The sequence below is a fragment of the Delphinapterus leucas genome, chromosome 2 (assembly GCF_059928025.1).
Source record: "Delphinapterus leucas isolate spDelLeu-1000000601 "Yukka" chromosome 2, BTC_Dleu_Yukka2, whole genome shotgun sequence".
Lineage (NCBI taxonomy): Eukaryota > Metazoa > Chordata > Mammalia > Artiodactyla > Monodontidae > Delphinapterus > Delphinapterus leucas.
In genome coordinates, this window is record NC_143130.1 from 3778587 (window position 1) to 3799312 (window position 20726).

Consider the following 20726-nt stretch of genomic DNA (forward strand, 5'->3'; position numbering starts at 1 on the left):
GACATTATAGTTTTAAAATTGGCCTCTGGCTAGTGATACAATGTATAAGGCACCCCTTAGAAACAGTTTTAGATATGAATAAGAGTTAAGGTTCAACTGAGAAATTTTATATGGAAAAAACCCAGCCCTAAAAATAGAAAGATGAGGAAAAAAAAAAAAGTTAATCCTGCCACAAGCATTTCTTTCTTCTGTCCATCTTCAAAAAAACAGAACAAAAATGTTTCATCACTACAAAAAGATAGGAAGAATTTCTGAGGTATATTCCACAAAATCACAGCATAAAAGTTCAGACAATACATAAAGTAGAACTCAACAGATGTTTTAAAGTGGTGCATAGAAAACTCAAGACAAAGGAATCAAGGAACATATTTTTATGGAATTGATTCTATGATATTTCCTGGTAGACAGAAAAAAAAAAGATGACTTTTATTTCATTGGAATTGTATTACAAAGGAAAAATTCACTAAGGCAAAAAACGTTCATACAGAATTTTCACAAATAGTGTCAAGATACCACTATGATAGATGAAAAGGAAAATTCAAAGACAGTGATAAGAACATAACTGCAACCAAAATTTTGGTTTTCAAGCCACTTTCAGATCAGAGAGAAAGAATTTTAATGTAAAAACTTACTTTTAATGTAAAAATCTTTAATGTAAAAATGTTAATGTAAAAACTTTCAGTAAAATAATTGATTTTGATTTTTGCATGATTCTACCTATATTTACTTCAAATGGGGGGGCGAAAAAAAGAGATGACTTTTCAGGAACTCAACGTCAGAGGTTGGCTTACACAGTTTTGTTAGACTCTGAGTGATAACGTACAAATTTACCCAAAGTAAAAATAGAGATTTCTGATCTTTACAACCAGGACTTAAAACGACTGCCTCAGATTATGGTTTGTTTACCATATGAAGTCTAAGCTCCTTAAAGGAAAAGACATGTCTGTGGACCCCATAATACTTAGCATTATACTTTGTAAGTGTAAGTTTACAAATATTTGATACATCAACACCATATAAAATAAGTGCTTTTAGCAGAGCATTTCACAAAACTTACCACTAGAAAGGCCAAGACATTTTCTCTGGCTTAAAATTTTGGATTATTAGAATGTCTCATGTCCCTCGCGATCACAGAGAAAAACATGCAAAGCCATAGCTTAAATCCTACTTTTACTAGCCTGCTCCAAAAGCTCAAAGGCAGGTAAAGCAGGTAACTGACCACCATTTTAGAGTGCAGATAATCATAAAGTACCTAGATTTTTCCAGAACTATATAAACACTGATTAAAGAAACATCTGTGCCAGAACAGTGTTAAGTTTCTGAGATACAACACTGCTTCTGCTTTCAGAGGGCTTCAAGCGCAGTGAAAGCAACAATCATATAACTGAATTTGTTCTCTAAAACTCCTGGTGATGTCACTAGGGGAGGCTAAGTCAAGAAGGGCTTCAGAAAAGCTGACTAAACATGGGGTCCGGAAAGGCACGTGGGGTCAGGGGGGTGGAGCGAGCACGCGCTGACAGGGGAGCTACGAGGGCTGAGAGGGCGTGGAGCCCGCCTTACCGAGCAGCGGGCTCGCGGCGGGCGGCCAGGCTCCAAGCGACACAGGCACCTTCCCCTGGTGCTCACAGCCTGGGGCGGCCCTCCCGCACGTACCAGGGCTGGCCTGTGTGACCCAGGGCTGTGGCACAGGTGATGGCGGCCACGCCCAGGGCACTCCCGTGTCGGGCGGGCTGGGCGGGCGCGCACCTGCTCCTGGCTGGCCTGCTGGGGGGGGGGGGCGGGGTGCAGGTGTCAGGCTGTGTGGACACACGGGAGGGAGTCACAGAGAGGCCCGGTGATGGCTGCAACGCCAACAGCTTCTGCCGACAAGAGCCACCCGGTAAAGTCGCTCCCAGATTCCGGATCCTCAGAAGCCGGGATCAGTGTTTGCTGTCGTGAGCGGCGCAACTCTGGATAAGCTGTCACGCAGCAACGGACAACGCGCACATACGTGAGTACGGAGAGTCCTCACTGAATAACACAACCCTAAGCTGTTGGAATGGTCTGGCACTGGGCCCCGGTCTCTGAGGACAGTGTCAGCGAAGAAGCTGTTAGTAAAAGCCCTGTGGTGTTTCACAAGGTGAGGCGAACGTTACTGGAAACCAGAGGAAGGGATATCCCCGTCAGGAGGGAGCAGAAGGTTTACTGACACCGACCCCGTCAGGTGTGTGAAAAGTGGGCAATCTGCCTAATGAACTGGGTGACTTAGCTAAGGAGGCTTTCCACCAGAGAGCTGCAAGTGCCGCCCTGTTCTTCTGCCATATATGGTAAAAAATGCGAAGATGAAATGGAGAACCGTTATAGAGGAGCCAGGACGCGAAGGTTTGGACGATTTGCAGTCTCACCAGACTGAAGACGGTGCTCAAATTCAGGAATGGATTCTGACCCAAGATCGAATCCAGGGCTCTGACAGACAAACACGGTCTAAAAACTACGCTGAGGGAGTGACTAGGAAGTCCTCTGTAAGACCTCAGAAAGATCCAAGATGGTGTCTCAGAGTACTCTTCCGTCAGACCAAAGGCTGCTACACAGAACTATGTGCTTCAAAGATTCTCTCAATCAAACAATAAGGCTGTGAGGAAGCTTAAGGGCGTTGTCTCAGCAGGAGCTCGAGGTAGTAAAAGGCTTACCTCAGAGGTTCATGGGCGTGGCTTTTGGCTAATGGAATAAAATTAAATAGAAGACCAATACAACGCATGGAAGACCCACAAAGTTTTTAAAAGGATTATATAGACAGAAACATTACCAGCTTGAACTAATGGAGATAAGAGACAATACAAAATGAGAAGAGGCCTTCAAAGTCCTACAAGTTAAGGGCTTTGCTGGCAGGAAGCAAGTTAAGAAAACCCAGTAGCAAACAGGTTAGGTTCTACCTTCGTGAAAAAGGAAGGGTGAACCAAATGCCCAAAGGGCAAAACTGACAGCTTGCGTGAATTATACCCAGGAGTTGACACTCAACCAAGGAATTACCATCATTTGCCTGGCTGGATTTCAGAAATGCTATGGACCAAGAACTCCCCTTGAATAGGAACGTTTTATAGCAGTTATCCCAAGCCTGACCCAGTACTGTATACTGGTGGGGGCAGAGTGTGGGAGCAGATGTCTCTTTAGCTTCACAGGTTGAGAGGAATTTGTACCTGAGAAGCTATACGTAATGAACTACATTTGAGACGCCTCAGCTGTACCTGAAACCAATCTGGATGAGATCCTTACGCTGTAACGGGACGAGACTTTTGGGGGCTTTGGGAGGGAGGGAGAGTATTCTGCATGTGGTCAACTGTGGTAGCCAGCCTCCAATGATCCCTGTCTCCTGGCATGCACAGCCGTGTGAGGCGCCCCCTACACTTACCAGGGTTGGTTTGTGTGACCAACAGCAAGAGATAAAAGTGACGACGTGTAACTTCCAAAACTAGGTCACAGAAGACTGTGTGTGCTCTCTCTCTTTTGGACCCATTCCTCTGGGGGAAGCCTGCTGCAGCCCTACTGGGCTGCTGTCCCAACAGCTTTACGGGGACTCTGTGAAAGATCCGGGGCCAGTATCACCCACATAAGCTGCTCCTAAGGTTCCTAGCCCTCAGAAACCGTGTGAGAAAGTTAAGTGTTCGTTGTTTCAAGCTACTAAGTTTGGGAGTAATCTGTTATGCAGCAACAAACAACGAATACAGGGCTGAGGGAGGGGGAAGGGGAAGACTGGGGATGGAGGCAGCGGTCAGACCCTGCAGGGCCCAGGGAACCCCACTGAAAGGTTTTTGCATTTTACTCTATCAGAAAAAGGAGCAATTTAAGAATTTAGGTAGCAAAATAACAACCAGACTAAAAAATATCATCCTGACAACTTTGAGGGGGGTGTAAAATTGAAAACTAGAGTACAGAGACCGGTTAAAAAGCAATTATAAACCTTTCAGAATTAGAGCACATCCTAATCTTTTAACAGAAATCCTTAGACCCAAACGCACGGATGTACGTGAAAGAGCAGCCTCCAGAACTAAAAATCTGTACAGCACAGAGAACTATATGCAATATCCTATGATAAACCATAATGGGAAAGAATATATTTTAAAAAATAATGTGTGTGTGTACGTGTGTGTATATATATATTTATGTATATACACATAGGCACACACACATATATATAACTGAATTGCTTTGTTGTACAGCAGAAATTAACACAACGTTGTAAATCGACTATACTTCAATAAAAAAAATTGATTAAAAACGTTTAAACATTTTTTAAAAACAGAACCAAAAATCACTAAAATGTACAGAACCTGTTAAAAAGTACAGAAAACGTTTTTTTCCAGCAAATTCTTTGAAACACATTTCATACATTTGAGGCTGGGAAACCAAGCATGTATTTAAGTTGAGAAAATAATCCATTTGAGTTGACTTCCTTGACACGACTTAAGACCTTGTTTTTTGATACCTTGCTTATTATCTCACATTCTGTCATAAACACAACTAGATACGTATAAAAACCATACCCACTCACTATCAAAACACTCCATATCAAAAATCATTTGCTATGATGGAAATCTGTTGAAATTTTAAAATCCTACCTAAAAAACACATTTCCATCCTTCAAGGACAAAAATTAAACTAAAATAATAAGTAAAAAAGATCCAAGCACTTACTATAAGTAAAGCACCATGCTATACACTTTACACAGGCTCATTTCATTCTCATACCACACTTAGAGAGACCTGGGGTAAATGTAAGTAACACAGACCACAACTTAGCTCGTGCTTTGAACCCATCAGAACAGCTGTTTTCAACCCTGTCAGACCCAATGCTCCCTTTTTTCAAATTACTCCACTCTTCTACTTATGCACGTTTTAATATAATCAATCCAAGGATCTAACTGCAAAACCAAGTGGAAATTAAAGGAAAGTAAGTTATAATAAAATACTATGTGTTTCAACATGTAAATAATTGGGATATGTACCCAGGAAGGCAAAACGAAGTAACTACAGAAGCTTAGATGTCTACAGAGAGCTAAAAAACCAGACTTTTTGCAGGCCTGTACTACTGTTGACTCAAATACCACTAACAATGTTGATAAAGTTATTACTATTTCCAAAACGGTAACAGTGACTGCAAAAGTTCTCAACAACATAAAGTACAACATTCCCTTACTTTATATACAGTTGCAGCCCTGGAAATTTTAGCGTATACCAAAACTACACAAAAAACACTTTACAAGTAAAATGGAATTAGGTTCTTGACTCAGATAATCTGTAAATGGAAATCTCACCAACTGCGATGTTCTGCGGGACAGTCAAAAAGTCAAACAGGCAATTCTTTGTTTTGCCGGGCTGTCCTCTGCGTGGTGGCACTTGCATTGTTTCTGTCCCCCAAAGCACCTCCCCCAAACCTGTGACAATCAAACCCCCCCCATTTTCTGGAATGTTCTGAGGGTGAGCGACTGGTGCAGTGTTGAGAAGCACTGCAGAGGAGGGAGAGTTCTCAGGCGCTCAGTAACAACCGTAAAGGCCCATTTCCTGGGTCCTGAAACAGGCACGCTGTACAAAAGCTCTTCTCTGTACAGATTATTACACACCTGAGCGGCAGGAGTGACAGGCCTCGGAATTCATCGGGCCAGTGTCTGTCTGGTGGGGCCGCCCCTCCTTTGGGCTCCCCCCCCCCCCCCCCGTCCCCAGCGGCAGGAGGGGATTCTGAACCATCTGTGCATCTGAGGTTGGCCGGATAAATCCCATCGTTCTTCACACCCATTACCGGAGTTCACGACTTGACAGCATCACTCTAGCTCTTACTACCACTCTGACCCAACGTCCCCTAATCTGACCCAATCTTCTGGTCTTCCCCCCCTCCCCCACACTTCCACTCTGTTCTCTAGAATAAGACGTATCAGTAAACTCCTCTCCACAGTCTCAGCCTCTTTCAACGTTCCCTCATCCCCTTGCTCTATTTTAAGCCTGGCAGTGTCTTCCAGAAGCAGCACTCCCGGAGCCCTTCCAAGGAGAAGCTGTTTATCTTCCCACGTCCCACACACTTACAGACGGGCTAAGTGTCCTCCTTGCCCGCCACTGCCAGGCCACACCATTCCTCTCCACTGTCCTTTCAGAAACCCTAACCCCTCAGCTGTTCACACCCTCGCTCCCTCTCCCCGGAGCTGCCGTATCCACTCTGTTGCTCAGGCAGAGTTCACGGTCGTCTTCTCAACTATTCCCACACCTTCGGCATCACCCTGAGTAACGAAGTCTACGTGGACAATACACCGCTGAAATCTAAACCCAAGCATCTCACTCTTTAACTGGCACCCTCCTGGCTCAGGCTCCCCTGTTCCAGCACGGCACCCCTCCCCCGCAGAGCCATCCCGGTGTGTCCGACCACGTCCCCGGTCCACACCAGCTCCCTGAGGCCTTCCTTTCCCTGCTTAACCAGTTTGGATCCAGGTCTATCATGATCATCTACCTCACACATACTTTTAATGCCCTCATCCCTCTTTCCCCCCTTTGTACTTGCTGGGCAAACCTCAACCCTAGAAAGACCTTATCATATACCTGCTTTATTCTTGAACTCAAGTTGAATGCTTGCATTCAACCGCCCAAGTGAGCAGACTGGTCTCACTTAAAATGATCACAAACCCTGAGCCCCCAGCTAGCCCATCAGTCCTGTTACACTTCTCTAGTAGGTGAGCTTCCCATACATACCTTCGTCTCAAGGCCCCCCCTTGCTCTCAGGTGATGACGTCACCTCATACTGCATAGAGGCAATAGAATCATAGAATAAATACCCCACCCTCCCATTGCCAACTCTACCACTGGTCATATCATATCCTTCCTTACTTCTAAAAAGGAAAAAGTACTTCTGCTTAAATCAGTGACCAAGCCCTCCATGAAAGCAATCCAGGAAAAGGTAGGAAACAGTTTTTAGGAACAAAGTCCTCGAGTAGGAGAGGAAATAGGATTATTTCATCCTTTTTAATGACATCATTCCAACGGTTACACTAGTTCTAGTAACTTATTTATTTATAATAGCCATTTCAACATTTTTGTCTACTAACTCTATTACCTGGGTTATTTCTACATCTCTTTCTGTTAACTTTTCCCTTAGTTATTGGTTAGATTTTCCAGCATCTTTGCATACCTGGTTATTTTTTTTTAACTGGATGCCAAACACTAAGTTTTATATTGTAGGATCTTTTAATATTCCTCTAAACATTGTGGGGCTTTACTCTGGGACACAGTTATCCGAAATTAGTTTGCTCCTTTTGAGGCTAGTGTTTAGTCTTTATTAGGCTAAGTCCAGAACAGTTTAGTCTAGAGCTAATTTGGCCCTACCACTAAGGCAATGACCCTCTGAGAACTCTTATCTGATGCCCTCTGCATTAGGAGGTCTTTCCACTCTGGTCACTGAGGACATAACATATTCCCAGCCCTGTGTGAGCTCCCAGAAATGTCCCTCCTACTTCTTTCCAGGTGCTTTCCCCCCCCAGACGGGCTCAGACCAGTTTTCGGCCAGAGACTCCAGGGGACCTCTCTGCAGACCTCGGTGCATCTCTGGTACCTAGCCCTGAAGCCACTGTAGCCTCCCCAAACTGAATTCTCTGCCTCTTCAACTCCAGGAGGCTGGCAGGCTCTATCTGGGGCCTCCCCTACCTGTGCCTGTAGCCTGGAAACTCTCTAGGTAGTGGCCTGGGCAATGGAGGACTCAGCTTTGCTTCCCTACTTTGCGTCTGCCTAAACTTTGTAACTAATTTTTAAAAGAAATGATTTGTTGATGCCCCCAATCCCCCCCAGCTATTTTTTCAGTGCCTCTTCCCAGCACAACTATTCCAAGGAGTCGTCTATACTTGCTCTGACCCTTTTATTTATCTTTCAGTATTTCTTCTATTCCACTCAGGCTTTCCTTCCCACCATGCTGTCAAAATAGGCCAATGGCACATATCTAATCAAATCAAACGGTCCCTTTCCCCTCACTCATCTTCTCCGTGGACGGACTTAACCAATGTCCTTCCTTCTTGAGACACCTTTACCCTCACTTTCTTCCTAATTCTCTAACAGCTCCTCCTCTTCTTGAGCCTCAATGCACAGCTTTAGAAACACCTGTAACCCAAAGACCTTCAAATTTATCGTAGAGCCCATGACTTCTGAATTGTGCACCTCTAGTGCAGATTGCTCTAATGCTCACATTCTTGCGTACCCAGCTAAACACAAATGAGTAAGAGGCACTTCAAACTGAGTAATAAATCCATCCTTTATAAACCCTCCCTCCTCCAAATTTCTCTACATCAGGAAGCAGGGGCCTAATCACCCATCCACCCAGCTGCTCAAGGTAAAGTTCAGGGATTAATCCTTGATTCTTTCTCTCCGTCTAGTACATTCTAATCTGTCAGCCAAGTTCTGTTGGTCCTACCCTCAAACTATACCTCCGGTTTATCCATTTCTCTTCTTCCCTACCACCACCCTATAGCTACAGCCACTCTTGCCCCGTGCGACTCATTCTGCACATGGTAGTGAGAATAACCTTGAAAAGACATAAATCGGATCATGTCACTGCCTTGCCTGAAACTCTCTAAAGGCTTGTCACTTCACCTCAAAACTACCCCAGCTCCGTGCAGTAGCCTGCAATACCTCACCAGATACAGGCCCCCGACTGGGTCCTCTGGGTCCTCGTACTGCTCAACCCTCTTCGCTGCCCTCTGGCCACACTGGCCTCTGTCCCTCACCTGGGCTCCCTGCATCTGCAGTCTCTCTGCCTGGCACGTTCTCCATGCAGGCCTTCGCAGGGCTGGCTCCTCCCACTTCAAGTTTCAGAGCCAGCGTTCCTTGACCCTCTGCACAAAGAAATCTCTATCCTCCTCCTGCCACCTGATATTCTATACTGTCTTGATCCACCGCCACTTTCATTCATTCGCTTTTTGTCTCTGTTTTCCCATTAGAATTCAGTCATTCAACTAAACAAATACTGAACACTTACTATGTGCCAGGCACTATTTCAGGTGCTGAAAAAACACCAGTGAACAAAGCAAACAAAAAGTCCTGCCCTCATAGAGCCTAGGTGCTAGAATGTGAGCTCCATGAAAAAGGGAGCTGTTTGCTGACTGTCGGATCCACAGAGCCCACAGCAGTCCTTAGTTCACTGTAAGTGCACAATAAATATTTGCTACAAAAGTGAATGAAATTGGATTTATCTATATTTTCTTAGTCTTTGTACAATATATCTCAAAAATCTTCCCTTAGCCATTAGAACAATGATCAAATTCTTGCTTTAGACTTCAAAACAGCCATATTTATATTTTGTTTCCCCTTCAGACTCTTATTATCTTATAGGTAAAGCACAAATTTGCAACCTTCAATACAATATCCTGATTCTAATTTCAAACTCTCATAACAGTAAAAGCATTCTGTGACTACTGCAGCCGACTTATATTCTTTAAGTGTTTTAAAAAACACAAGCCTTCTAGACTAAACTGGAACCAATTATCCATGCACCCAGGTTACCTTTACCTCTGTGTAAACTGTGTTTACGTAGAGTGCAAATGAAGCCATCAACTAATTAAAGACGTAATGATTACTCTAAAAACACATAAAATACGTAAGTTAACAGACCTAAATGCACTGGTAACATAATATGCTCACTACTACAGGAAACTATCACGGCCCTACTTCATCTTGCAGTTAAGAAAATCCGGGTGTGTGAGAGCACGCAAGCACGCGTGTGCACACACAGTCAGAAGCTGGATGAGGTCTCAGGTCTAGTAACTCCCAGCTTGATGCTCTTCCCAATTAATAATTACCTAAATTTAAAGACACAACTTTTCACAACTACATCATACAATCCTCTGAGGATACACAACACATCTAACATATTTGTACCAGACAATCCTAAATACAAGGGATTGTACAAATGTAAGTAGTTTTGAACAGCAACAAAAAGCAAGGCCATCGTGAACATTCACTTAGTATTTAGTAATAATGAAATGCATGTGTACAGCATTTTCACGGATACCGTCTGATTCACTCCCTAGAGCTATACCTCCCTCATAAGGTAGGTCAGGAGGGCGTTGGCACATGAAGAAACTAAAGTTCATCCCGTAAGCTTAACTGACTCGTCAAAGGCCACAAATGCCAAAGTACATTCTTCTCAGAGGATATACAACTGGTACTTGTGATTCTAAGATAAACAAAATAATTCATCCCAATATAGAAAGAAGATTTGAACCTTTAGTAAATCACCCACAGGATATTTCAAACCTCAGTTTACCTTTGCCCCTGGATTTACCCTAAGGCTGCGTCATACTTCTTCAGCCAGCACTTGCTATACAGAAGGAAATTCAACCAAAATGATTTGCTTTAATAATGTGTTGCAAAACTCAGCAAACTGTCACCAGGCGTATCTGAAGCTGAACCAACTTCTTAAGGATAACCTCCATGACAACAAATAATCGAAGAAGGGCTTTATCTTTTAAAGAACTGATTATATCCCTACTCATCAAAGAGACAACTCAGATCATGGGTCACAGTAGATTTATTAACAGCACGTTTGTTTTTGATTTTCATCTACCTACAGTGGGGCTGGTGGATGAAATTCAATTCATATATTTAAAGGTGAAAAGTTAAGTATCCACTCTGTTTAAAATACCGAAATTGCTCAAAATCATTAACTATTATCAGAGGCTTTAGTAAACTTGACCAAGATAATGGGCAGAAGTCAACAGTTAAGCTTCAAGTAATTCACTGAAAGTAGTTCTAGCAAGTTGTTTAAAACATCTGAATCACTTCTTTTCTCGGTGATTTCCCTGTAAATTGATTTATTCTTACAGAGGAGTTATTGTAACATATTAATATAAGTCACACTTCAAGGGTTCAAAAGTTTACTTTAAAAGTAAAAGACACTATCTAGTTCTGCCTATGTATTTATTTCATACTTTCATACTACTTTTGCACTTGGAGACTCAGAAATCATTTTACTCCCAAATTACAATATAAAATTCTCATTTCCTTGTGGGTTGTCTTCTTCTAAGAAATAGAATCACAAACCATACCATCATTCCATTATATAAAATGCTACCCTCTACTTTAAAATTACGTTTTAACCAATTGCTGATAACAACTACCCTTAACTTTTCAGAAAAATGGAATCACATAGTCAGAATCCACACCTTCATCTCTTGCCATTATGTATGTACATAGATACACATACATCTTCCATCTGTTTCTTTCCCATTACTACTACTACAGACCACAATATGGTCGAATGCAATATATAGACTAAACTAAAACCTATACCTCCAGTTTATCCAAACATAGTCTTAGATACTGTTAGGAATGGCTAGTTTAATATTTAATCCTATCCACAAATTCATGAACCTGTAAGCACAGGTTATTAGCCTTTATTTACAAGATTTAAGCTCTCCTGTATTTAGATGGCACTTTTAATTAAGTCCTGTTGATTAACAGAAAGAAAAGGTAGTTCTGCATAAATTCCATTACAGATCACAAGCACCCACAAAACACCATTAGACACATAAGCCCATTAGTTTTAATTATTGTTTTATAAGAAAATGAAGTCTAAGTACAAATGGTACTAATCCAAAATCTTAAATATCAAACAGCACACCGAAACAAGAGCTAATATTAACACTTTAGGCATCAGGCCCTACAGTTTTCAAGAGGCTCCTTTTGTAGGTAAGAGCCCTCAGTCTTCCCGAGTTGCCGATTAATTTTTGCCTTTAATTTTTCTTCTCTGATTAAGTCTATGTAATAACTTCCATACTGATGAAACCAAAATGACTGCTGAAATTTCTAGAACAGCAAATCTTAACCTTGGGTTTTCTGCCTTTATCAATACCTTGAGAAACTCATGACAAACATGAATTTTCTCCCGAGAAAAATATACTGTCACAAAACTGTATATGCGTACCATGGGAATTCACTACTTCTAGCATCATTTCCACATAACCCTCAGAACCCAGCTGATACACTCAAAAATATCTTGGGCAGGACAGAAAGTTGGAACTAGACTTCATTATTGCTTCTCAATTATCTTTGACTTAAATTATTTGCTACTTAATGGAAAGCCCCAAATATCCTCAATTCCTTTCTAATTCAAACTAGCTGTAAAAATTAAGCTTTGCTTCTAGTACAGGTGCGACTTCACATATTTCTTTTCACTTCCAATGTGGTGGACAGAATGGAGGAATCTAGATTAAGGACTAAGAAATCTTGGTTTACAAAATTTTAAAGGCAAAAAAGGATTCTTAGTTTCTGTCAGAAAAATCGGACTTTTAAACTTATCACTTAAAGTGATTTAAGCTTGTTTTTATAAAACAAACTAGATTTTTATCGTTTTGAAAATGTAGTACTTAACTACTTTTCCTCTTAACAGAAATATGTACGTATTTCCGCTTTAACCCCTAATTAAAAACAAAAAACACCTACCTGTCTACTTTATAAACTTGGTTTTCATAACGTTGTGTACTGGCCACTAATGAAGGATACAGTTTGAACAGAGGAAAGACAGGGGTATGGGACTATACGTCTGATTAGAACCCTATTAAAACCAGGTGCTGGACTGCGATGGCTGGGCCCTACACCCAACAGTCCCAAAGGTGGCTGCGTAGGGCAGTAACAAGGCGGTATCATCATTAAAGGCGGTATCATCATTAACGTTTTAATTACCGTCACACTTCCTTCTCTTCTCCTTGGCTGGAGAAGAGGTTAAGCCCCCACCCCTTAGAGTATATGGAGTCACACACTCTGGCATCCCAATGAAAAAAGTTAAACTACTAGAGGAACCAAGCAGCTCCACTTTGTTGAGTATCACTTTAAAACCAACTTTTTCAGAGTGTCTTTGCTGAAGTGAGAAGTAACCGTAAAGGAAAACGTAAAGCTCCAATTGTAACGAAAACATTCGATTGTACTGATATCTTGGAAAAACTACCCTTTCATTTAAAGGTGAAGCCATGGCACTAAGTAGTATTTCAACATTTCTAACCTTAAAGTTAAGATTATAATCTTAAAATTAAAATGTTAAAAAATTATAATGGTGCAACCTCTGCACCCCCATGTGTTTAAATTAAGGGACTTATTTCATATTTAGAGCTGACAGCCTATTGATTTCCCATGATCTGAAAATTACTTGTTATTCATTAAATCAAAGCCTTTATCAACTGTTACTTTTTGATATAGCAAGTTACAACGTATCACATTATACCAATTGAGACACTGAATCTCTAACATCTATGTGGCAGTCAAGTCCTTCAGTTTATTACAATCTGGAGTTATTTCTCAATCCTCACCAAAAAAGAACTAACAACTAAGTTCTAAAGTTGAGTATAATTCATGTTTGGAGGGGAGGAGGGGACTTCTACTTAAAGTTGTTTCTTAAAAATTAAGAGGCATGCCTAATTAAGGCAGTGCGTTCAGCTTATATTAAAATTAAATGGGAATACTTTAATACGTGTTATTTTCCCTGTGTTTAGACCTAGCATTTCTGCCACGTTTACCACAGAAACAAAATATGGTAACAGTTAGCAGGTACAGTTCACATGACAATTTTCCAGATATATTTGATCATAAAATGCCTTCTTAGTGAGGTGACATATATACAATACTGTCCTCATCTAATTCTGCCCTATCTTTCATGATCAACATAGGATTACACATTTTCTAAACTGGACACTCAATTCAGGTTCTAGATCGCTCCTGACCCTGACATGTCAATCGGAGGCATGAGTTCGCCTTTATAAGAAGCACATCATTCTTCAGCAAATTATCAAAAAGTTTCTTCTCCTCAGGCTAACCCGGAATTCAATTACCTTTAATTGTGCTTGGAATACATTTCAGCGCTAACATGCTACTTTCAATCCTGTGATCTACAGAGCCTCCCCCCACCCCCACCCCCGGCCAGCACGAGCCCCAGGACTGGAGAGCAGCTGTTTGCCTGGGACTGTTTACATTCTTCTGTTCAGTTCAGTGTCTATTCCTGAAGTCTATGTTTCACTGGTCATAGTTCTGGTTGGATGTGAAGTGAAACAAATTCTACACGGAGGATGGGAAAAGTCAGTCTGAAGGGGGAAAAAAAAACCAATCCCTCAAAAATAGGGACTCCTCATGTTAGAAAACAATTAACTACAAAATGTCAAAATCATTTCAGTGAACAGAAATGATCCGTAAAAACCTAATAAGCCTTGATACTTCAGTTGAGCTCAGCTCTGATTTCAGGTTGGGGCCCTTGGGACAGTCCAATATGCTCCGAGGAGCAAGACTTCACTGAATTTCAAAGTGTACTTGCAGGGTTATCTGTTCTTATCAAAGCTCTCCCCTTCCTCGGCTGCAAAACAGGAACTACCAATTAATTTCCAGGGCAGTGGTAACGACGACACACCCCCACTTGAAAGTATTACCTGCAAAACTTGGAAACAAAAATAAAACCAAAAGACGAGATTCTGCAGTCACAAGTACTTTAATTTTTAAAAACAAATCACTTATTTAAAAATAAACAAGCGGCACCATTCTACTCTGCCGCTGATCCAAGTAAAACACGTTGAGAGGTGGTGTCTCACAGGCAACGTGCTAAAGGTCAGGACCGCGCTGGACAATCTCAACTACTCCACACGCTAAGACGCTACTCTCGGAAGGAACACGCGACGGTCACCACTACTTGACTTTGAAAGGTCAAACAACCCAAAGAGTTTAAACAGCTTTATTTTTCGAAATCGACATTACAGAGCAGGATTTCTGCATTTAGAAAATTCTTACAGCACCAAACAGAGGTATGACAGAACGATTTTCCACCACAAAACTGTAGCACCAATCCAGCGACTCCTCGACTTCCTGGAACTGTCAACACACTGCCCCCTGTTTAAGTGGCTGTACCTGAAAACCAAGGTATGCAATTCCTTAGGGTGAGAAGCCATCAAGTGACCCTGCCAAGGACCTGGGGGAACGAGGGGAAGAGCCTATTATCCGTGGGTCTGAGCCCAACTTCCACGGCCAGGGAGAGCTGCCGCTGCGGTACGGCGTCCGGGAGCCGTCGACACTTACATGCCGAAGCCCACCCAACCGAAACACCTCCAGGTTAAGATGTCTAGGAAGGGGTTCACTTAACCTGAGTTCGGTGGCGGGTAAGAAAGCCCTCTTCCAACAGGTAGATCTGTTAACACCTGCTTACATGGGGTCCTTTTTCCCCTAGCTCGAGAAACCCAGCCATCGGGCGGACTCAGGTTTTATTAGGGAAGCAACTAATAACGTTACAGGCTCCAGAAGAGCCACGTAGTACCCCCCCCCCAAAACCCGCAACATATTCTCAAGGATCAAAGGAAAAGTCAGGAGGAGGAGTCCGACCAGGTAGGACTGGGGAGGGATGGAGGCACAAGTCCCACAAAGAGGACGCAGCACCTAAGTCGGCTCCGGGCGGCTCGGAGCCGCGACCTTCCGCGGCAGGGCTCCCGCCGCCCCCGCCCGGCCCCTTGGCGGCTCCACGTGGGCCGCGCCGGCCCCGCCAGCCTCCCCGGCCGCCGGGAGAGCACGGCCCCCAAGCGCCCGGAACCTCCGCTGCCGGAGCCGGCGGAGAGCGAAGGCCGAGCCGGCCCCAGAGCGCCACCCAGCGGCCCGCGGAGAGGCCTGCAGGCGGGGCCTCCGCGGCCCGGCCGCCGCACCCCCCGCCGCCCGCCCGCTCGCTCGCTCCCTCTCCGGATGCACAAGGCCCAGCCCAAGCGCTCCGACCACAAAATGGCTGCCGGCAGCCTCGTCACGTGACCCCTTTGTGCCTTGCGGGCGCCTGAACTCCGCGGGGCCCGGGTCCGAGGGGCCGGGGTCAGCGGGTGGCCCAACAGGAGGCCCCGCCGGGCCGCCGCGGCCGGGGGGAGAGGCCGGGGGCGGCGAGGTAAAGGCCCCGCCGGCGACGGGAGTCGGCGGCGGAGAGAAGATGGCGGCCATTTTGTGTGGGTCTGCGCTCCGCCGCCGCCGCCGCAGGCAGCGGAGGGAGCGGGGCCCGGCGGTGGGTCTGACAGGGGAGTTAACACGTACCGACTCCTCTTCCTTCTCCATTCCGGTGGGCATCTGCGGCACGGCCCGGTTTATCGAGGCGTATTCGTGCAGGTCGGGCAGATCCTCACAGCGGAAAACCGGCAGCGGCTTCGAGGCGTCTAGCGCCCGCGCCCGAAACGACAGTTTACTCATCTCAGGCGCAGCAGATACCTCTCCGCTCTGGGGAAACGGCCCCGGCCAGCGGGATCATGGAGAACCGGGGGATCGGTCCCCACTCGCCCGCCGCTGCCGGGGACTGGAGGGGCGGAGCGCGGAGCCCGCCGTCCGGGCACTCAGAGCCGCCGGGAGGTGGGAGGCCGAACCGCTCCGCTCCTCTCTCGCTCGCTCTCCTCAATACGCCATGGCCAACATGGCGGACATTAAAACTCCACTGTGCGCTCTTCAGCCAACCCCAGCCATTCCCCACACTGCATCGCGCAGCGGCGCGGGCACGCGGGGGGGGGGGGCGCGGGCTCGAGGCCGGGCGCCGGCACGGAGCGCGCGTCCCGCCAACCCCCGGCGCCCGGCCCCGCTCCCCGCGCCGGGCCGCCCGGCCCCCGCCCCCACGGCCGCCAAGAGGCCGGGCCGGGACGCGCGGGGCGCTCGGACGCCGGGGGCCACGGCCGACCTCCCCGCCCTGCGCGCCCGCTACCCGCCGCCCGCGCTCGCTCCCGCCCGGCGCCGTTGGCTGACAGGCGAGGGTGCAGGGAAGCGACCGCCCCTCGCGCGCCGGCTTTCGGCGCGGCGCGGCGGCCGTGGCGGCGGTGGCGGCGGCAGCGGCCCGGGCACCTGTCACTGCCCGGCGGCCCGGCCCGGCGTTGGGAGGGCGGGCGCCCCCAGCCCGGGCCGGCGCGGCGCTTCGGGTCTTATGACGAAAATGCAGACGGCATTCGGGGCAGGATGCTACTTTGCCGGAACTTTTACCAGCCATTATCTTTACGTCTAACGAAACTCTGGATAGTATTTGATGGGCTCCGCGTGGATCCTGTGTCAGTTCCCATCATTGCGCTCCGTGTAAACAGGAGGCGTCCTACGTTGCTCCAAAGTAGGGCTTTGGTGGGTTTTTTTTTTTCATCCTGCATTTTATCGACCCGCACTCTTTTATTGTCATCGAAGCAAAGGGAATGTTATTGGACACCGTAACCTTCAGGGAAAATTTTTTTAAAGCAAGACACTTCAAAATTTGAGAGCCGGATGATTTTTCTACACTGGAAGAAAATGCTGCTTCAACATAGCCATGGGTTGACACTTATCATTTGTCCTCTGAAAAACTTTATACAATTGAATTATATGAAGACCTATAGTGCTCCTGTCAAACCAAAAAAAGAAAACTTAAAAAAAAAAAGAGGAAAAGATGTATTGTTAGAAGAGATTTAGATAGATGTGATGGCTACCATGTGGCTTATATTACACACGAAAATGAGTATCTAGAGAGCTCTTTGCAGTAGAATATTTTAAAAATCCGGAAGACTGTTGCGGTGGGTTTAATAGGTTTGACAGCAAATTTTCAAATACTTGCCAAGATACAAAAATGTCCTGCATCTCCACTTTTCTCCCCGGGGGATACCTAGTAAAAATGATCACTATTCTTAAATACTGAATTGGATGGGAACTGTTATTGGCTTAAGGCACAGAAACAAAGTGCTATCTTTCAGGCTGGCTTCGCTACCACCCTCTGGGGTGGGGAGAAAACGGATTGCAGGTCGCCAAAATTATCCTCAAACTCTAATACTGACAGCTCACCTCCCATGCAGCAGATGGACATTCATCTACATGTCCTATACTAAGACGATGCATTTATTCATTCAGTGAGCAAACATTTTTTGAGACTTCACGGCCCTCTAAGTATGCTGCTAATTACTCAGCACCCACAGGACTCCCGGAGGAGATTACATGGTGGGAGCAGGACCGGTGGATGCCACACCTGGGGTAAGTGTGAGGGCAAGAGCTCAGGCTATTTGGAACCAGGCAGAAGTGGCACCCAATCCGTGGGGAGTGAGTGGCTCTAATGAAAGCATTCAGGAAAGGCTTTTTGGAGGAGATGATATCGGGGTAAAAACTGTGTAGGGTAAGTATGGGCCAAGGTTGCAAAAATGAAGAGGAGAAAGGTATCTTGGGCCAGGGGAGCAGCACGTGGGAAAGCCCAGAGCCCTGAGTGGGTGTGTCACATTCTGGGATCCTCGCCGCACCGTGGACCATGACACTTAATTAGCCAGGTTGAACAGTTCCGAAAATACTGGCTGGATATTAGTGCGGTGGTCCTCGCCAGCCTACTATATTAGATTTCTGAAAATCCTCGTAGTAGAATTCGGTTGACTGAGGAACCTAAGAACTAAAATAGAGTGAACCACCAAGAAAGTGAATATATATATATATATATATAAAACTTTCATTAAAATAAGAGCCTATTGATAACATTCTCCATATCCTACACAAGTAATAATGGGCACTGTACGACTAAGTTCCTGTTCTCTAGAAATTCTAGACTCACCCTCCATGGCAGGTTCAGAGACATGCTTTCCAATTCAGCTTGCCTTTTGCAGGTGATCTGCCTGCCGAGAGACATTTTCTTCCTGCCACCGGTCCCCATCCAGCTCAATGCCCTGGATTTCTGACTTGTAGGTCTTAGTTGGTTCCCAAAGACCCACAGGCTGGAGTCCCAAGCCTCTTACATTCAGTTCACTTCCCTCCCTCCTATGGGGCAGGAGTGCAGCAATAAAGGCTCTGGTTTAATTTTCCTCAGCATCCTTTATCCAACCCAAAGGTCCCTTGCAAAAATGGCTAATCCTGCACTGCCTTTCACTTTTTCTATTCCCAACTCAAACTTCCCTTTTTTTCTAAGTACCCACAACAAGAATGAGATGACATTCGCCATGTTGCAAAAGATGCATACTAATGTAAAGCTGTATGTACTAGCCTTTCCCCAAAGGGAGGCTTTGGGTTGGGAAGGGACTTGCGGTATTTAAAATAGTTTTGATTCACGCCACAAATCTTTATTGAATAAGTAGGCAACACACAGTACCATCATGGCGGGGATACAAATAAGATCCTGCTAAGGGGTCACCCCGTTAACAAAATGACCATGACCAGGCAGGATGGTGGCCTGCAGTGCTCTGGGAGTTCAGAAAGAAGGCAGTCAGTTCCAGGTGGGTTGATCAGACATTATGGGGAAGATAGCGTGTGATTTGGTTCTGAAGGATGGCTAATATTCCAACTGGTAACGGGAGTGAAATGGCAGAGGAAAAGGTCTTCATGGGAGAGGGCAACTCTATGGACAGAAAGCGGGGCGGAGGCTACTGCCAGGTGTGTGTGGAGATGAGAAGGTGGACTTGGCCAGGGTTCAGTAGGAGATGATAACAACACAGGTATAAGATAAAACTGGCAAGAACCTGGGTGGAGGGAGAAGGATTAGAAAGGAAAGAGACATACGTTTTAACGGTAATAATAATCGCTCATAAGATCATCACCTTGCAACGTGATTCATTGCGACTGATCTCACATACAAAACGTCTGCTTTAACAACAACGAGAATATGTCAAATGCTAGAGCGCTGACGCTGCACTTTGCTATAGATGATAAACCTGAAATGCAGCTCTAGATATTAGTTTATGCCCAGTATGTGCCCAAGTCCCATTAAATGCTCTTTGAAATTGTTTCTAGGATTTGCCTCCTTATTTCCTTTCCCACTGTCTTCACCATCACCTCAGCTTTCATCACGTCCCACCTAGAAACAACCTCCAAGTCCAAGTCTCCTTGATTTCGCTCCTTCCTTCAATAAGCCTCGATGAAACTCCTACTTTATAGGCAACGGGGCTAATGCTCTCCTAACGGTGGCTGCTGGGAACCAACGGTGGCTTGTTGAGGCTGTGGATCCCTGGGGATATGAAGATACAGAACAGACTGCCCTTCAGGCATTCACGGTGCAGTGCAGGCCCCCAAATCAGTGAACCTGAAGCCCCACTTCCATCTGTATCCTCCCTTCCCCAACTCACTGATTCATCTTGCTCATTAGATAGAGCCAGTTTTTTTGGTTTTTTTTTGGCATGGTTGTCGAGGCCTTATAACTTTGCCTCACTCTCTCCAACATCATTTCTCCTTACTGCTTAAGACAAAAAAGCTCTTCACTCTGGATTTTACATCTCATCACCAGCTTTAGAAATCGGCCAAGTCTTTCCTGTCTCCAGGTTTTTTCTTTATTCTTTTCTGTCTATTCTCCCTGTCCAGCTTCAGACCATCTACTTCTAGCTACTGAAATGCTACTTCACAGGCATGTTTTGAAGATCAAATGAAACAATCCATGTCAAGCATTCATACGGTCTCCGGTCCACAGTAAACATTCAATAGATGTAAGCTACTGACAGCAGTTATCCTTCAAAATGCAACTCAGTGATCTTCCTTCATGAAATTTTGACGGCGTCACTTCTCTGGGTTCTAATTTCCTAATCTGAAGAATGAGTAAGTAGTTAGGTGAATTCAAACTAATTTTTAAGGCTTCGCCAATCTTTCTCATCTCTGAACTCCTATTAGAGTGTTCAATCAGCAAGAACGGTAACTACCACTTATCGAACATTTACTATGTGCCAGGCAGCGCAGAAGTACTTTTTTTTTTTTTTTTTTTGTGGTTCGCGGGCCTCCCACTGCTGTGGCCTTTCCCATTGCGGAGCACAGGCTCCAGACGCGCAGGCTCAGCGG

At 45.1% G+C, this 20726-nt stretch overlaps 1 protein-coding gene across 5 annotated transcripts in view; it reads right to left on the minus strand.

Moving 5' to 3' along the window:
* The window catches only part of EPC1 (enhancer of polycomb 1), a 95254-nt gene that overhangs the window by 51256 nt on the left and 23272 nt on the right, over positions 1-20726 (minus strand). The window contains exon 1 of one of the 5 annotated variants that reach the window (XM_089906365.1): positions 16035-16455. The exons of 1 other annotated variant lie outside the window; for it this stretch is intronic. In XM_089906365.1, the coding sequence (XP_089762491.1) occupies positions 16035-16187 (153 nt within the window). In that variant the 5' untranslated portion in view covers positions 16188-16455. Of the gene's footprint in view, positions 1-16034; positions 16456-20726 lie in introns of those variants that run through there. 3 more of the 5 variants (XM_022580626.3, XM_022580627.3, XM_089906363.1) reach the window with 3 other exon arrangements.